General features: G+C 43.2%; 1 protein-coding gene across 4 annotated transcripts in view; it reads left to right on the top strand.

Annotated features, from left to right (window-relative positions):
* Window positions 1-14,241, top strand: part of LOC146020176 (BTB/POZ domain-containing protein KCTD5) — a 48,128-nt gene that overhangs the window by 24,471 nt on the left and 9,416 nt on the right. Inside the window, exons 3-7 of one of the 4 annotated variants that reach the window (XM_083153095.1) lie at window positions 1,118-1,209; window positions 5,801-5,896; window positions 7,629-7,748; window positions 10,352-10,477; window positions 13,519-13,577. In XM_083153095.1, the coding sequence (XP_083009221.1) occupies window positions 1,118-1,209; window positions 5,801-5,896; window positions 7,629-7,748; window positions 10,352-10,477; window positions 13,519-13,563 (479 nt within the window). In that variant the 3' untranslated portion in view covers window positions 13,564-13,577. The remainder of the gene's footprint in view (window positions 1-1,117; window positions 1,210-5,800; window positions 5,897-7,628; window positions 7,749-10,351; window positions 10,478-13,518; window positions 13,578-14,241) is intronic. The other 3 variants (XM_083153096.1, XM_083153097.1, XM_083153098.1) reach the window with 3 other exon arrangements.

Below are 14,241 nucleotides of genomic sequence, written 5' to 3' on the forward strand. Positions count from 1 at the left end.
TCACTGCACTGGGTGTTGGGAGCACACCACGGACTACCTGAGTTTCTTCAAACTTTGAATGTCCTAACGGTCACAATTCCTGACAGCAGTTTGGCATCTAGTCCAGGCACTCGCGGATTTTGGAAAGTTATTTGGACAGCAGTTTTTCACGTTACTGAAAACTATTTTTGTTAATCCTTACTAGTTTTCACAGTGTCCATCTGAGCAGATAGAAGTCCTTATACATATTTGGTACTGCTGAGTGGCCCTCTGCCAGGTCATGTTAATACCATGCATCAGTGCCTTACACCTGTAAAGTTGAAATACCTGTTCTGAGGGTTTTCAAGGTGTGACTGTTTCTGCCTGATAAGTCACCCGGTGACGTATAGAGCTGTTTGTTACTTCCTGCGAGTAATCTGGTACTATGAACAGCATAATCTTGCAAGGCCCCATCATGCAGGATTTTCACCTGCTGTAGTTTTAAGCTTCACATTCAGCTTGGCTTTTTCAGTTTTCCTCACAATTATTTTCACTGATTTCTTGCAATTATGTATTTTTTTTTTTAGGGGCATACACACGTATAGATGTGTGCTAGGCAATTTTTCTAAGCTATTTAGGGTAGGTAGTTTTCTGGTGTCCAGATCTCCCAATGAGGAGCACATGCACAGATGTGTGCTAAGTAATTTTGCTTAAGCAAAAAAAGGCCAGATAGTGGTTCAGAATGAGAAATCCCGAGCACTGACTTAGCAGGAGATTTAATTACTCTGAGTATACACATGGAGCAATCTGCTTACTTTCTAAGTAATCTAGTCACATTGCTTAGAAAATAGCACAAAATCACACCTTGTGTTATGCCCCTTTAGAAATGCTCACTATATTGTTTTGACAATGCCACTACATCGCTCTGTGTGTAGAGGCCATAACGATGCAGGACCTGCTTGTCTCCATCGCCTGGTGATTAATATCCAGCAAGCTGGATAATAATCAGGGCCTGTGATCGCACATCGCCCTGTGTGTAGGCCCCATAAGATTATAATGTAGTTCTATTGTTTCCTTAGTATTTGCGTAAGCGAAACTATTACTTACAGTGGACATGCTGATAGTGCCTTACAACTTTTTGTCTCCTTCCTTCCAATAGGTGTTCTGGAGGAAGCAGAGTTCTACAATATCACATCACTAATCAAACTTGTAAAAGACAGAATAAGAGAGAGGGACAGTAAAACATCACAGGTGAGACTTGCCATGACTTCAGTGCCTTAATTCTGCTTCTGACAACCAAGGGAGACTTAACATTCCTGTTTGTGTCCCATGAGCAGGGTTACCGCTGTTGCAGGGTGTCTGTAAATCCCAGAGACCGTATTCCAGTCTCGGACAGTTACGACAAATTCTTTACCCTTGACTAATTGTTACTTTGGGACTTAGGATCAGCCGGCAATAAGTACATTGCATCTGCATCTATTTTTAGCTGTAGCCGTGTCGTGTGTTTTAAGTGTAAGGTCAGATTGGGCGATGTCAGAGCCTGAAGAAAGCGTTTTATTACTTGCAGCATTGGCGCACAGCTTGAAACAAGCAGATCAATAGGCTTACACGTGACAGCCGCAACCAACTTTATTGATGAAAGCAGAACGTGCATTATGTAGAAATATTTATTGCTGGTGGAAGCATAATATACATATTACATGTGCAGGTGTAAACTCCTAATTTAGTTACAAGGTGGCAGTTTATTTGCTCCTTGGGGCTAAATCACATGTGTTGGAGTACAGGAATCCGCAACGATGGCTCCTTATGTTAATGCAGACTGTGGCATCTATTACAAGTAGAGGCCAATATACAGAGAAAAGGTGGTAGACTGCGCTCATTGATGACAGACTGAGGATTTAAAAATATATAATTTTTAATTAAACAAATGGCATGCTATAATGAACATATAAAAATACAAGGTACACAATATAAAAGAAGGGGAAGGGGGAGGGTAAGAATAATTGAAAATAGCTGCGTCCACTGTTAGAGTGATATCACCTTAGTTAGAGTCCACAGTCCAGTGGGTAACCGTTGAAATGAGGAGCGGATAGATGTATCAAAAAACTGGCCGCGGCGGTACTCGAATATGGATTTCTTCCGATTGTAGTAGGGGGTAGCGATCCTCCCAACTTGGATAAGAAATATAGGTTGAGTGTCCGCTTGTAGGACCCTGGGTGGGTATTAGACAGGCGGCTTGCCTTCAAGAGGTGAGTGCCTCACTCCAGGTCGATAGGGCCAGTGATGGTAAGCAGGTGAAAATCTCCAAACGGTTCTCAGTGGAAATGGGTGGCAGTGGCAGGCAGCGTTTTGTGGTGGGCAGTTAGGAGCCTGGGCCAACGCGTTTCACTGCACAGAGCAGCTTTTTCAAAGCTGAAAAAGCTGCTCTGTGCAGTGAAACGCGTTGGCCCAGGCTCCTAACTGCCCACCACAAAACGCTGCCTGCCACTGCCACCCATTTCCACTGAGAACCGTTTGGAGATTTTCACCTGCTTACCATCACTGGCCCTATCGACCTGGAGTGAGGCACTCACCTCTTGAAGGCAAGCCGCCTGTCTAATACCCACCCAGGGTCCTACAAGCGGACACTCAACCTATATTTCTTATCCAAGTTGGGAGGATCGCTACCCCCTACTACAATCGGAAGAAATCCATATTCGAGTACCGCCGCGGCCAGTTTTTTGATACATCTATCCGCTCCTCATTTCAACGGTTACCCACTGGACTGTGGACTCTAACTAAGGTGATATCACTCTAACAGTGGACGCAGCTATTTTCAATTATTCTTACCCTCCCCCTTCCCCTTCTTTTATATTGTGTACCTTGTATTTTTATATGTTCATTATAGCATGCCATTTGTTTAATTAAAAATTATATATTTTTAAATCCTCAGTCTGTCATCAATGAGCGCAGTCTACCACCTTTTCTCTGTATATTTTCCATAGGGATTGACACCCCCTTTTTTTGACAGCCGCTAGCAGAAGCCACTCATACAGGCGCCCCTACAGTTACCTTGGTAACTGATACCCCAATTTTTTCTACAAGTAGAGGCCACCTGGGGTGCAGGCATTGGATCGCTGAATTACCTTGGGGCGGCTTGCAGCACTCATGGGGATGCGCAAGCTGCTTGTCATAGAGCCTAGAACATCTCCATTCAGCGACCAGAGAACCCAGGCCTCATCCCTTCCCTTAAACAGTGACAACACACCAGTTTCACAATCGGACGCCATCGAAACCACCTCCCCACTACCAAAGTTACAGCAAACTGTCAATCGCTGGCAGTCTGATGTTGGTCTGCTTCATACCTTGCAGGACCTGTTTGCGCCCAGGAAGCAGTTCCAACAGGGTATCTGAATTGGAACCCTTGCACCAGTAATAATTGATTGATTTTCCTTTTTCTCTCTGGTTTTTCTCTCTCCAGAGCAAAGGTAGAAAAAAACTTTGGCCAAAAAATTTTTATTTTAATTTCTGCATGAACATTTTTTCCCTTCAAAAACCTTAAGATTATATTGCAAAACAAAAATCCATTGAAAAAACTGCAGAGTGTTCCCTTCTCTACTGCCTCAGTCAGACTATTTTACTGCGCTGACTTCTAGCATCAACAATTTGTTCTTACTGCTGGCATTTCAGTAAACGGAGGGAATTAAAATGCACAAAATGTTCCTTAAAAGGAAGTCCTCTCCAGCAGATACTGGACAGTGCTAACAAAGTGCCCTCCGTATATATATTCTATCTCTACAAGAACAGACCAAACACTCAGTGAACAGAGATTGACGTCACCCAGATAGTGAATCTAAACTTTAGCTGTGGCGGTTGCACTGACAGCAGCTTTGCCTTTCTGGGACACACAAGTGCCATTACATTACACATCATTGCATGGAGGGGACTCGCTGGCTCCCTATTAATGGAAGACGTTATACAGGGGAGTATTGGCAGCAACAGATTAGTGTCAACTGTGAAGTAAGCCGGGGATTTCCTAGCCAGAGAATCTTATAAGCGAATTAGCCATGTGAGATCCTAATCTATAAAGAAGGGTGGTATTTCACATTTGTAATGCCAGGATGCATTTTATTATGCAATATATTTATATTTTGGAGCATTCCTGACCAACCTTTATCTCTCCGCTGATTTGAAACTACAAGTCTCAGCATGCCCTGCCATGGTTTTGCTATAAGGGTGTGCTAAAACTGGTAAAAGGCATGATGGGATTTGTAGTTTCACATCTGGTGAGCCACAGGTAGGCTGGCCTGCTTTGGAGAATTGGTTTAGCCAGATAAGTCCTTGCTGAACAAGCCTAAAGGACTGCCGAGCATCACTAAATGCACTGATAACATGTATGTATATTAGAAATATGAGGCTACTCAGAAAGCGACAGTATGTGGTAGTATTCCTTCTTGGGACCAGGAGGGGCTGAGAGTTGCTCCCATTTACAGATGCACTTAAAGTTCTGTATCCAGCTCAGCAGCTGGACTCTGTGGTGCAGTGAGAAGATTGGGGCACACGCTGGCAGATGGCGACCATCTGCCAGATGGGATGTTTCCAGATGAGTTGCTGCTCAGAATGGCTGCATTCTGGTCATTGTTTGCACGTACAGATCCTCTTCACATGACCATAGCATTACAACTGGGAAGATCATTCCAATAAACATGCATTGCACTAACTGCAAAGCTATTTTGTAACTAATACAAGAAATTCCAGCATCGCTCAGGTTTGCTATATAAACTCAAATACAAATGTTGTGTAAAAAAAAAAGATATTTCCTATATATAAAAGGTAAACATTACAGGTCATTGCGATGAATAAAACCGTTTGCTTGCCAATTTTCACACCTATTTTAATAAATTCAGTTGGCACTCAAAGAGTTAAGGAGTTAAGAGTTAAGTCAATTGTTTTGCTATTATAGTCTGAAACCTGTGTGCATATTAACGCGTTAAAGAAAAAATATATATTTTTAGAGGATGTTTTGAACAGCTCTCACAGATGTTGGCTCTCAAAGGGTTAATCCTGCTCAATTTATAGAAAGTTTCAGAAAAGTTAACTTTTTTTTGTCATATTTTACATGGAACGTTATTTGTTAGCATCTGGCTTATTGGTGCAGATGTATGAAGGACTGTTATCTCAGAGCGGTCACAGCTCCTGCTCTGCTATTTGTTGTGGAGATGTAGGAAGTTGTAGTGCCGGAATCAGAAGATAACTCTCCCTGGTAATCATAGTACCGCATTTGCCCATGAACGAGATTAAACATATGGAAGGTCATGTGACCTGGACCGCACATGCGCATTGAGTGGGACATAGAAGTTATTTGTTAGGCAAGTGACGAAAAGCTCAGCTTTTCACCACTAAGTAATTGACAATAAGATTCTAGTTGTAATTGCGATCATAGAAACAGGCTGAAAAATCTGTAAGAACCACTTTTTTTCTTGGCCCAAAAAAGCGTTGTTTTTAAAAATACTTTGTACAATTACGCGGTTTGGGTTAGACTCCTCTTCCAATGAGGGGTACACCTTGCAGCCGCGGCGACTCCTGGAATGACAATTGAACGGACACCACATGCAGCCCGTTCTTTTGCAGACTTGCACACTTTTGCTCGCTGGGCTGCAAAGAAAATTGAGGCAGCAATACTAAAGTCCTTGCTGGAGATAGAATTCCCCCATTTCAAGTGACTGGAAAAATTACATAATATACTAAACGATGGAGGGATAAACTGGGTAGAACTGGTGTGACATGGTCTATATAAGGGAGTTCTAGCATGGTAACTTTACGTATCTTGTTTTATTGACGGAATGTTTCTTTCTCTTACAAGGTGCCCGTTAAACATGTTTACAGAGTGCTTCAGTGTCAAGAAGAGGAACTCACGCAAATGGTCTCAACAATGTCTGATGGTTGGAAATTTGAACAGGTAAAGAATGTAATGAATGGTCCAATTTACTAAAGTGTGAAATGCCCCTTAGCTGGCAACAGCAATTGTTTTTTTTAACAGCAATTGGTCACTTTCTCGTTTAACAAAAGTTGGTGGTTATGACTAGAAGTAACCCTTGCTGACTTGTGTGATATCTACAGCTCACAAAGTCTTTTTGAAAGACTAATGCGGTGGAATTTACCTGTTCTCTCAGGATTTTTTTTTTTTTTTTTGGAGCGAAGTACGGTTTTGAATAGTTTTTTTAAGGAAATTTATTTTAATGCCACCTGAGTTTGGCAGACAAGCAGGATGCTGTACGAACTCAGACATTTTTTAAAGTGATAATCACAAGGCAAATCCGTACCTTAAATTTTTTTTTTTTTATTTGAGTTTGCCAGTCATCCCGCATGGCTGCCAAACTCATGGGGGCATTACATCTAGGCCAATAAGTCCACTACATGTATACTTAGAATGGATTTTTATCACCATTTAAAGTGGCGATAAAGAGAATTCTTGGCTGAAGGGACCATTGGAATAATATGCCTGTTATTGCCACATAGTAACGGAATCAGGGGATTCTATTTTAAAGGCTGACAACTGTCATCTGCCACCAAGTTATCTGGCAATAGCTTTCTATCTGCACTATCCATCTGTTAATGGAGAAGGGTGGTTATCCATCAGTACTCTGGCTTTTGTGATGAAGTCCAGTTAGATAGGCACGCAGCAGCATGTCATCTCATCTTGCGCTTAAATCCAACTTATGCTGCAACAACAAACTTATTTTATGCATATTTCTTTTTACACATATTCTGTTTATTTTGTGATGGTTTATCTTTAGCGGTATAACTCATCACCTGACTGCAGATACATCATGGAAGCATTTATTGAATGAAAACGCTTAAAATTAAACTGACCCTATGTTACATGGTGAAATTTTTATTTCTGTTGCTTAGAAATCCGTTTCTCACCTGTGGGGATGTGAGGTGTTGGGCTTATTTATGTGCTGCTGACTGCATATCCATGTTGATGACGAGTTTTCATTCATTAGTCATATAAGCTTGTGACACACCCATCCTGCTGCTCTGACACGTGTTGGGGCCTCACAAACTTGCATAAATTCCCATTGATCTGCTGAGAAGTCTGGTTTGGTGTGTTTATAGCTAGCGCTTGGCATGGTAGGGCTGCCAACAGTGAACAGACGGACTTATTTACTAGGGTCTGTCTGGCATGAAACCAAACATTAGCAATGAGGTGATGCCCCTGATCTCAAGAAGATTGGTGCAAATGGACTCTCATGCAGTAAGCTGAACAGTTCTCCCTTGGGGGGCGCTTTTGAGGTTTACTATTCTGTCCCAGCAGGTCAAAGGTCAGTAGTACTGATTGGACTGATCGGTCACAATGGTCTGGGCCCACACACTAGCGTCAGGACAGAATGGGCAGCTTTGTAGAACTGTATGCCCTCCCTTACTGTTCTAAAGTCTTGCCAACCTCTGAATGGCCGGTCATCCTACACGAATTTGACTGGGAGCAATGTCTCTGCGTAGATTGGGCAGCTTATCCTAAACTTCTGGTCACTTGGCTTATTGTAATGGCCATTTTATTACTATCATTAGAAATGTCTGTCCCCGGACTTGCAGCAGCATAGCAGTGCAGGGATGGGTTTTGCTTGGCTGCACATGTGGTCAGGTATGCATTGTCCAGTGTGGTCACTATGTATTTACTCTGGTTGCAGTTTGTCAGCATAGGTTCCCTGTATGGATGCGGGCGGGATCAATCGACAGAGTTTCTGCTCATTGTTTCAAGGGAAGTGAAAGGGGAGGAGACCAGCAGCCTACAGAAACACAGCGGCGAGGTGTGTCCCATTCTGCACACTGCTCTCCCACTCCTCCTTACTGCTCCTTCATATGTGTGTACACATTGCATGGCCTTGCATACAGTGCTCTTACCTGGGGCTAGGCTGCCATTGGGTCCAACCTTCCTCTGTGTGTGCTAAGCCCACTGACAATGATCTAATCCAGCTTGGTTATGGCTCTTCCTTCTCATTCAGTGTTTTGCGTCTTTGTTTTTTTGTCTTTTTATGTTTTTGGAAATCACATTCTGACATGCATTCCTTTTTACTTGGTTATTTTGTTTAAGACCGGACTTCTCCAGTCCCCACAAGTGACATTTAACTCTTTAGATCACAAGTAGTTTATATTTTGTAGTGAATATTTTCCCCTGAAATTGTTCTATTGTAGATATCATTTTTAGCTCTTGTATTTACCAGGCTTTTTATTTCCCATTTCACACAAATAAATACTACTAGCTATCGATACCTGAACCTCCGCCTAGTCTGGTTCTATGCCATGTCCTACCAGAGGGCAGCCTGTCTTAGTCACCTGGCGTCAGTGCGCCCTATGCTTTACCTGCCTACTTTGTCACTCAAGCCATCATAATAAACTAACCCCAAGGGTGGGTGGGTGGTTCTATCAGTCATCTTTCTTCCAGCTGCATAGAGCACTAATCAGCAGATCCTCTCCTACTGCACAGGTGGAGAAGATGGGTCTCTCCTCAAAAGTGTGTGAGCAAGAGGAGTGGGCAGCATGCAGAAGACAGTGGCATCCAGGCTCTCCCAACCAGTGCGGTCACCCTGTCCACACACCCCTCCTTAGGGACCTGGTTACACAAACCAGTAATTTTAGGGAGAGATGGGTCCCTGTTAGCAAAATATTAGATTGAAAGGCATAAGCTAAGTCTATAAATAATGGATTCTGCTCTTAATCTTTTGAGATGAGCTGTTGTGGAGGTCACCTAATACTTGTGGAACTTGTTAAATAACTTATGTTGAGTTGACTTGAAATGGTCCCATAGCAAAGTCTTTCTGCCTCCCCTTTGCTCCATACCTGCTTGTCAGAAGTCCTAGAATTCCTATTAACCCCTGTGGTGCATGCCATCTGGATGGTATAATGTTAGAGGGGGGCGGGAGGGGTTTGCTTTTGCCAAGTGAGTTTGTACAGTGAGTTAGTTTGTACAGTGTTAAGGATTGTATACATTAACTTCAAGGGCCTAAAAACTGCCATCGTCTCATAGCGCTAAATGTAAGCCCAATATATATTTTTGTTGTCCTTGATTGTCAGTTATCTTCTAATATCTTCCTTCAAGTATAGAAATCTGATCTTGTGGATAAAGTGCTTTTCTATTGCCACACATTTGTGCGCAGATTCTGGTGGCTAGATTGAGAGTGTCTAATCAGAGGGTCTGTATGGCAATATAAACAAGACAGACTATTACTAAACCTAGTGTACAAATACCCATTCCTGCTGAACAGGCTATTGATGTATCCTTCCCATTCCACTGATGGATCTAGAAAGCTGACCTGGTGGCAGGCAGATAACCTAAACCGAGGGCTCTTCTGCCCTTCCTTACGGGAATTGCCAGCACCTGTTTGTGTTTGATTCAATACAGCAAAAGGAGCCTAGTATGGTCTCTGTACACGTGATCATATTTATTTCTATCTCCGTGTTAATGGTGCACTCCTTTAGAATGCACATTCACCTTAAAGGAAGTGAAATTATTATGGGTAATGAAGGTAAGTACCGGTCCATGATAACATCCTATAAACACTAGGGGCTGCTTTTCGATTCACGCATAACGCAACAAGTGTGGACAGTACAACTGCTGATCTTTTCAATCACCCCAATAACACCTCCTGAAGCCCTAGAAAAGACTTGACCTCAAGGGTACGTCTACAAGTTTTATACCCATGTCCAGTGTTCTGAATTACAGCTGGACAGAGTTTTTGCCTTGGAAGCCATTATGGCTTTATTTGGCTGGGAGATAGCTGAAGATTCAAAACCTTGTTAGTGTTCTACGTGTCTTTGCTTTAGAACAGTGGTTTATTAAACTATGTCCTCAGGGCCCTCCCAACACAGGTTTCCGGTTCGTTGGACATTTTGAGAACTGCGATTTACGCTTGTATATGGCACTGGCAGTACCTCTCTGCCCCCTATTTCTTAGCCTATTCTCTAATAGAGGTGCTGCATCAACAGCTGACTTAATGAGAGTGCGGTTAGTGCTACGTCTATACCATACAGTAGGTTTAATAACTTGGGACCATACTTCCTGCGTGCATCCAAAGATACTGCATATTGATGACTGTGTGGTTTCATTGTAAGTGTTCTGGGTTAATGGTGACTTTAGAATTACTTACACTTATATGTAAAGCTCTCTGAAAAGTTACTTGTGCTAGTATTGTAATAAACAATTTAAACAATAATCAAGTTAAATGTGAAATGTTGAATTGTGGTTTCACTTTTGTTTGAATATTTTGTTGGTGTGCACTTTACCTCTCTGCGTATGTAATGCTTACGGTAACCCCCCCCCCCCCCTTTCTCTTGTCCTGTCTTCAACTGCTGAAATTCATATTGTGTTCCGGAGTGTTGTACTCATTAATTTTTCATGTTTTTCATTCCTAAGCTGGTCAGCATTGGGTCTTCCTACAACTATGGGAATGAAGATCAGGCAGAGTTCTTGTGTGTGGTATCAAAAGAGTTGCACAATACCCCATATGGCACAACTAGTGAACCCAGTGAAAAGGCAAAGGTGAGTTTCCTCTTTTCAGAAGATTTGTTGCTCGGTGCAAATGAATAATAATTTGGTGATTATCTAACAAAAGAACATTAACCTTTTTCAATTGGGGGTTCTGTGAAACATTTCCACGAGCTCGGTGATCACTTCCCAGTGTCAATTGATAGGACCCCTGAGCTACGGTTCCATCAGCCGAACTCCGCTCAGTGATAAACGCAGTCAACATAGCCAGCTGCTGTGGCCTGCAGAAACAGTGCTGGTAATTGTACAGTTTCTTCATTGAGGATGGAATAAGGGAGGCCCTGGGTAGTGCCTTTCTTTTTATTTATTTTTAAAGACCATTTTAAATGGTTTAGAAGCTGATTTTAAATACAATTTAACTTGAAGACCGTATGAGGGGTGCCGGACGGGGTCCTTACCCAATGTCAGGATCCCGACTGTCAAAACACTGACGGCCACCCGCTATTTTCCCTCGTTGGGCGTCCACAACCCCCATAGAGATGGAATAGGTGGACCCTTGTACCACACCCCTTATGAGTTCCTGGTCTGTATAAAAAAGTGTGGCCACTTTATTACCTACATCTGTGTCATTGTGGGTGGACCCCCATTTACCCTTACAATAGCCGGAAAGAAGGGATGCTAACCTATTTATAAAAGGATGCAGTTGGACTGATCCGCCTGTACCGTAAATGGTTAAGGGTCATGCTATATGTGTGCAGTTGGGATGACGTGGCGGAAACTACATTAAGCATTGGTCTTGCTGCTGGAGCCTAGTGCAGGACTTGATTAGCAGGCAGGCCTCTTGCATCTGATGCCCCTCAGTCTGCTCAAGTTCCGGTACGACCAGGACCGGGCCATTCCGTGTCTTCACACTACACTCACAGGATGTTAAATGAAAGATTCACACCTCAGCGAGCTTGAGAAGTTTCTTGGGAAGAAGCAAAACAGACACTTATAAATGCATGATCTTTTTTATTTTTTTTATATTTTTCCGCCGATTTGATGTCCTAGAACAAGAATATTGCAGCCCTTAAGAGAACTTTTTAAGAATCCTTTTATACATTGCTTTTAGACTACACCACAGGTTCTCAAACTCTATCCTTAGGACCCCACACAGTGCATGTTTTGCAGGTCTCCTCACAGAATCACAAGTGAAATATTTAGCTCCACCTGTGGAGTTTTTATAATTTGTCAGTGAGTAATGCAGTGTGCACCTGCTGGGTGACCTAGAAAATATTGCACTGTGTGGGGTCCCGGGGACCGAGTTTGAGAACCACTGGAGTACCCAACTTTTAAATAGAAATGATGAGGCCCCACCCTGTTTGGAATGGGTCGCTTAGGTTTTTGGTACCTTCGTTAAGTAGTGTAATTTCAATGCGCCTTGGATTTACATGGAAAGTTAGTGAAGCTGTGTAGTTAACTAGCCACTCTTTGTCTTACACATCCTACTACTGTTCTGAATGTAGTAACTGCATCTGTTGCAGCTCGCTAGTTATATGGTTAGCCACACGATTCAGTCTCCATGCTTCACAAAGCAGGAACATTACACTGTAGTATTAAATTTGCTACGGTGCAGTTGGTCAGGCGAAACAAGCGATCCTCGCCGTTTAACCCCCGCACCAGCTGCTCGCCCTATTCAACATGCTGGGGAAATACTCGCCGTCAGAGGACAGCGAGGATTCCCCCAAACAGCGAGGGAGCACGCTGCATTTACCCACGAGCCTCGCTGGTTTCCCCTCGCTCCAAAAACCTAGCGAGGGGGAAATGGAATGTGCAGGGGGGCAGTTGAATACTGACCGTGCGAGCTGTGACAGCGAGCAGTCAGCACTGCTCACTGTCGCAGCTCGCAGAAAGCGTTGAATACACCCCATTGTGTATGCACTGAGTGATTTAAAATTGCCCAGTACGTATGGACCTATAGTTTTATGGATCTATTTTCATGTGCACATCTGAATAGCTGTCTGTAATAATATTGGTTCTAAATTTTGGTAGATGTGGGGCATATCTTTAATCTTATTGATGTAAGTCACTGTAATCTAAGATCTACATGGGATTTCTCACTGCAACAAATGCCTCTGGACTACCCAGAGGGGATTATATGAGACTCAAGAAGGGGTAGTGTTGGTTACACTAGAAACTGTATGTTAGTGCTGGATAGTTAATAGTGGTTTGGTCACAGATCTTGCTGTGTGCTTGGTGTGTTCTTGCTGTACGTGTGCTTGATGCTGTAATGGTGGTTAAGTTTCACTATCAGTGTTTGACCAGCAATCTGCTCATTTGTAAAGAGCTCAATAACTAGAAGGGAGAACACAATCTGCTTCTTATGGTGCGTACACACGGGTGCGATATGGCTTCCGATATTGCCGATATAGTGCACATCGGAAGCCATATCGCATACCGATTGTGCACTTTTCAGGGCTTGCGAGCCCGATGCGCTGCCGATGCGCGCTCCCGAGTGAGCGCAAATCGGCAGCGACATAGTGAGGGCAGGCAAGACTATATAGTGCAGATCTGCACTATATAGTCTTTGTGCCTTATACTCACCATACCTCCGGCGGCCAGAGGGAGAGGGACGAGTCCTGGGGCTGCGCTGCAGGGCGGCTGATGACCCGGCCGGAAGAAGTCACCCTAAAGAGGAGGGGGGGTGTGGCCTGATGTCCTGATGTCTGCACGGCACGGCGGGGGACAGCTGTTTGATGTGCACACGCTGACATCCCGGGCCCGGCAGGTAATGTTTCTGCTCTCTCCTACATGCTCCCACACGGTCGACATGCTGCCGTGCGATGCGAGTCCCGATGCCATCAGATCGCGTCGGGACTCGCATCGCACGGCAGCATGTCGACCGTGTGTACACACCTTTAGTGGAGTTTGCTTATTTTGTGTTGTTGCATTTCTGAGACTATTTTGGTTTTTGCATTTTTTTTTCTTTTCTCTTCTGTTTTACATTCTGCATTTTCTGTTCCTGTGTATTCTTGCTTGCATGTCTATTTTTTTCACTCACTAGTTCTTTTGTTTCCGCTCCCTTCCTTACACATGCATGCTGCATGCTGGTACAGAGTGAGGACGAAGAGACGGATTACGATATGAATGACTCAGATTAAGTTGTAATATACTGGTGAGCGCTAGCTTTCCTGAAATTCCCACTGACCCTCAAATCTGCTCCTAACCTTTCCCCCCAACTTTCCAGTTATTCCACCTGTTCTCCGTAGTGACTTGTATTTAGTCTGGACACACGCTACATCGGGCAAATCAAATGATTCTCCCAAAGCCTTCATCACACAGTACAAGGTTTTGTCTGAGCTGCCATAGTCCCTGGTACTAAGTGATCCATCACTTCACAACGGTTTCTCATGTGTTGTATCCATTCTTGAGGGTCCCAAGGATGGAGCACAACCCATCTCAAGCGATTAACCTCCATTTCAAATAAATCTATAAAAAAAATAATCAATGTGTGCATCACGCACCTTAAAAATGTAGCTTTTGGTCCAAAACGAGTTTGTAGACGGAAATGCTGTATGACCTCTAAGAAATGCAGTACTATGTTTCCTATGTAAAGTCCTTGCACATATTTGTTACAGGAGTAGCAGGTAGGTAAAGGTTTTGTTCTTGCACAATCTGGTCATTTTTCTTGTATAAGCACTTTTAGAGATTTAACAAGAAGTGATCTTATTCCTTGTTCTGAATGATCTAATGCTCCAGACAATCAACTCTGGTCACTTTGCTAAGAAGTGACAGTTAGGGGCTGATTGGTTGGATCACAATTTATTATTTGGGATAAG

This window comes from Crinia signifera, chromosome 7 (assembly GCF_055691185.1).
Source record: "Crinia signifera chromosome 7, ASM5569118v1, whole genome shotgun sequence".
NCBI lineage: Eukaryota > Metazoa > Chordata > Amphibia > Anura > Myobatrachidae > Crinia > Crinia signifera.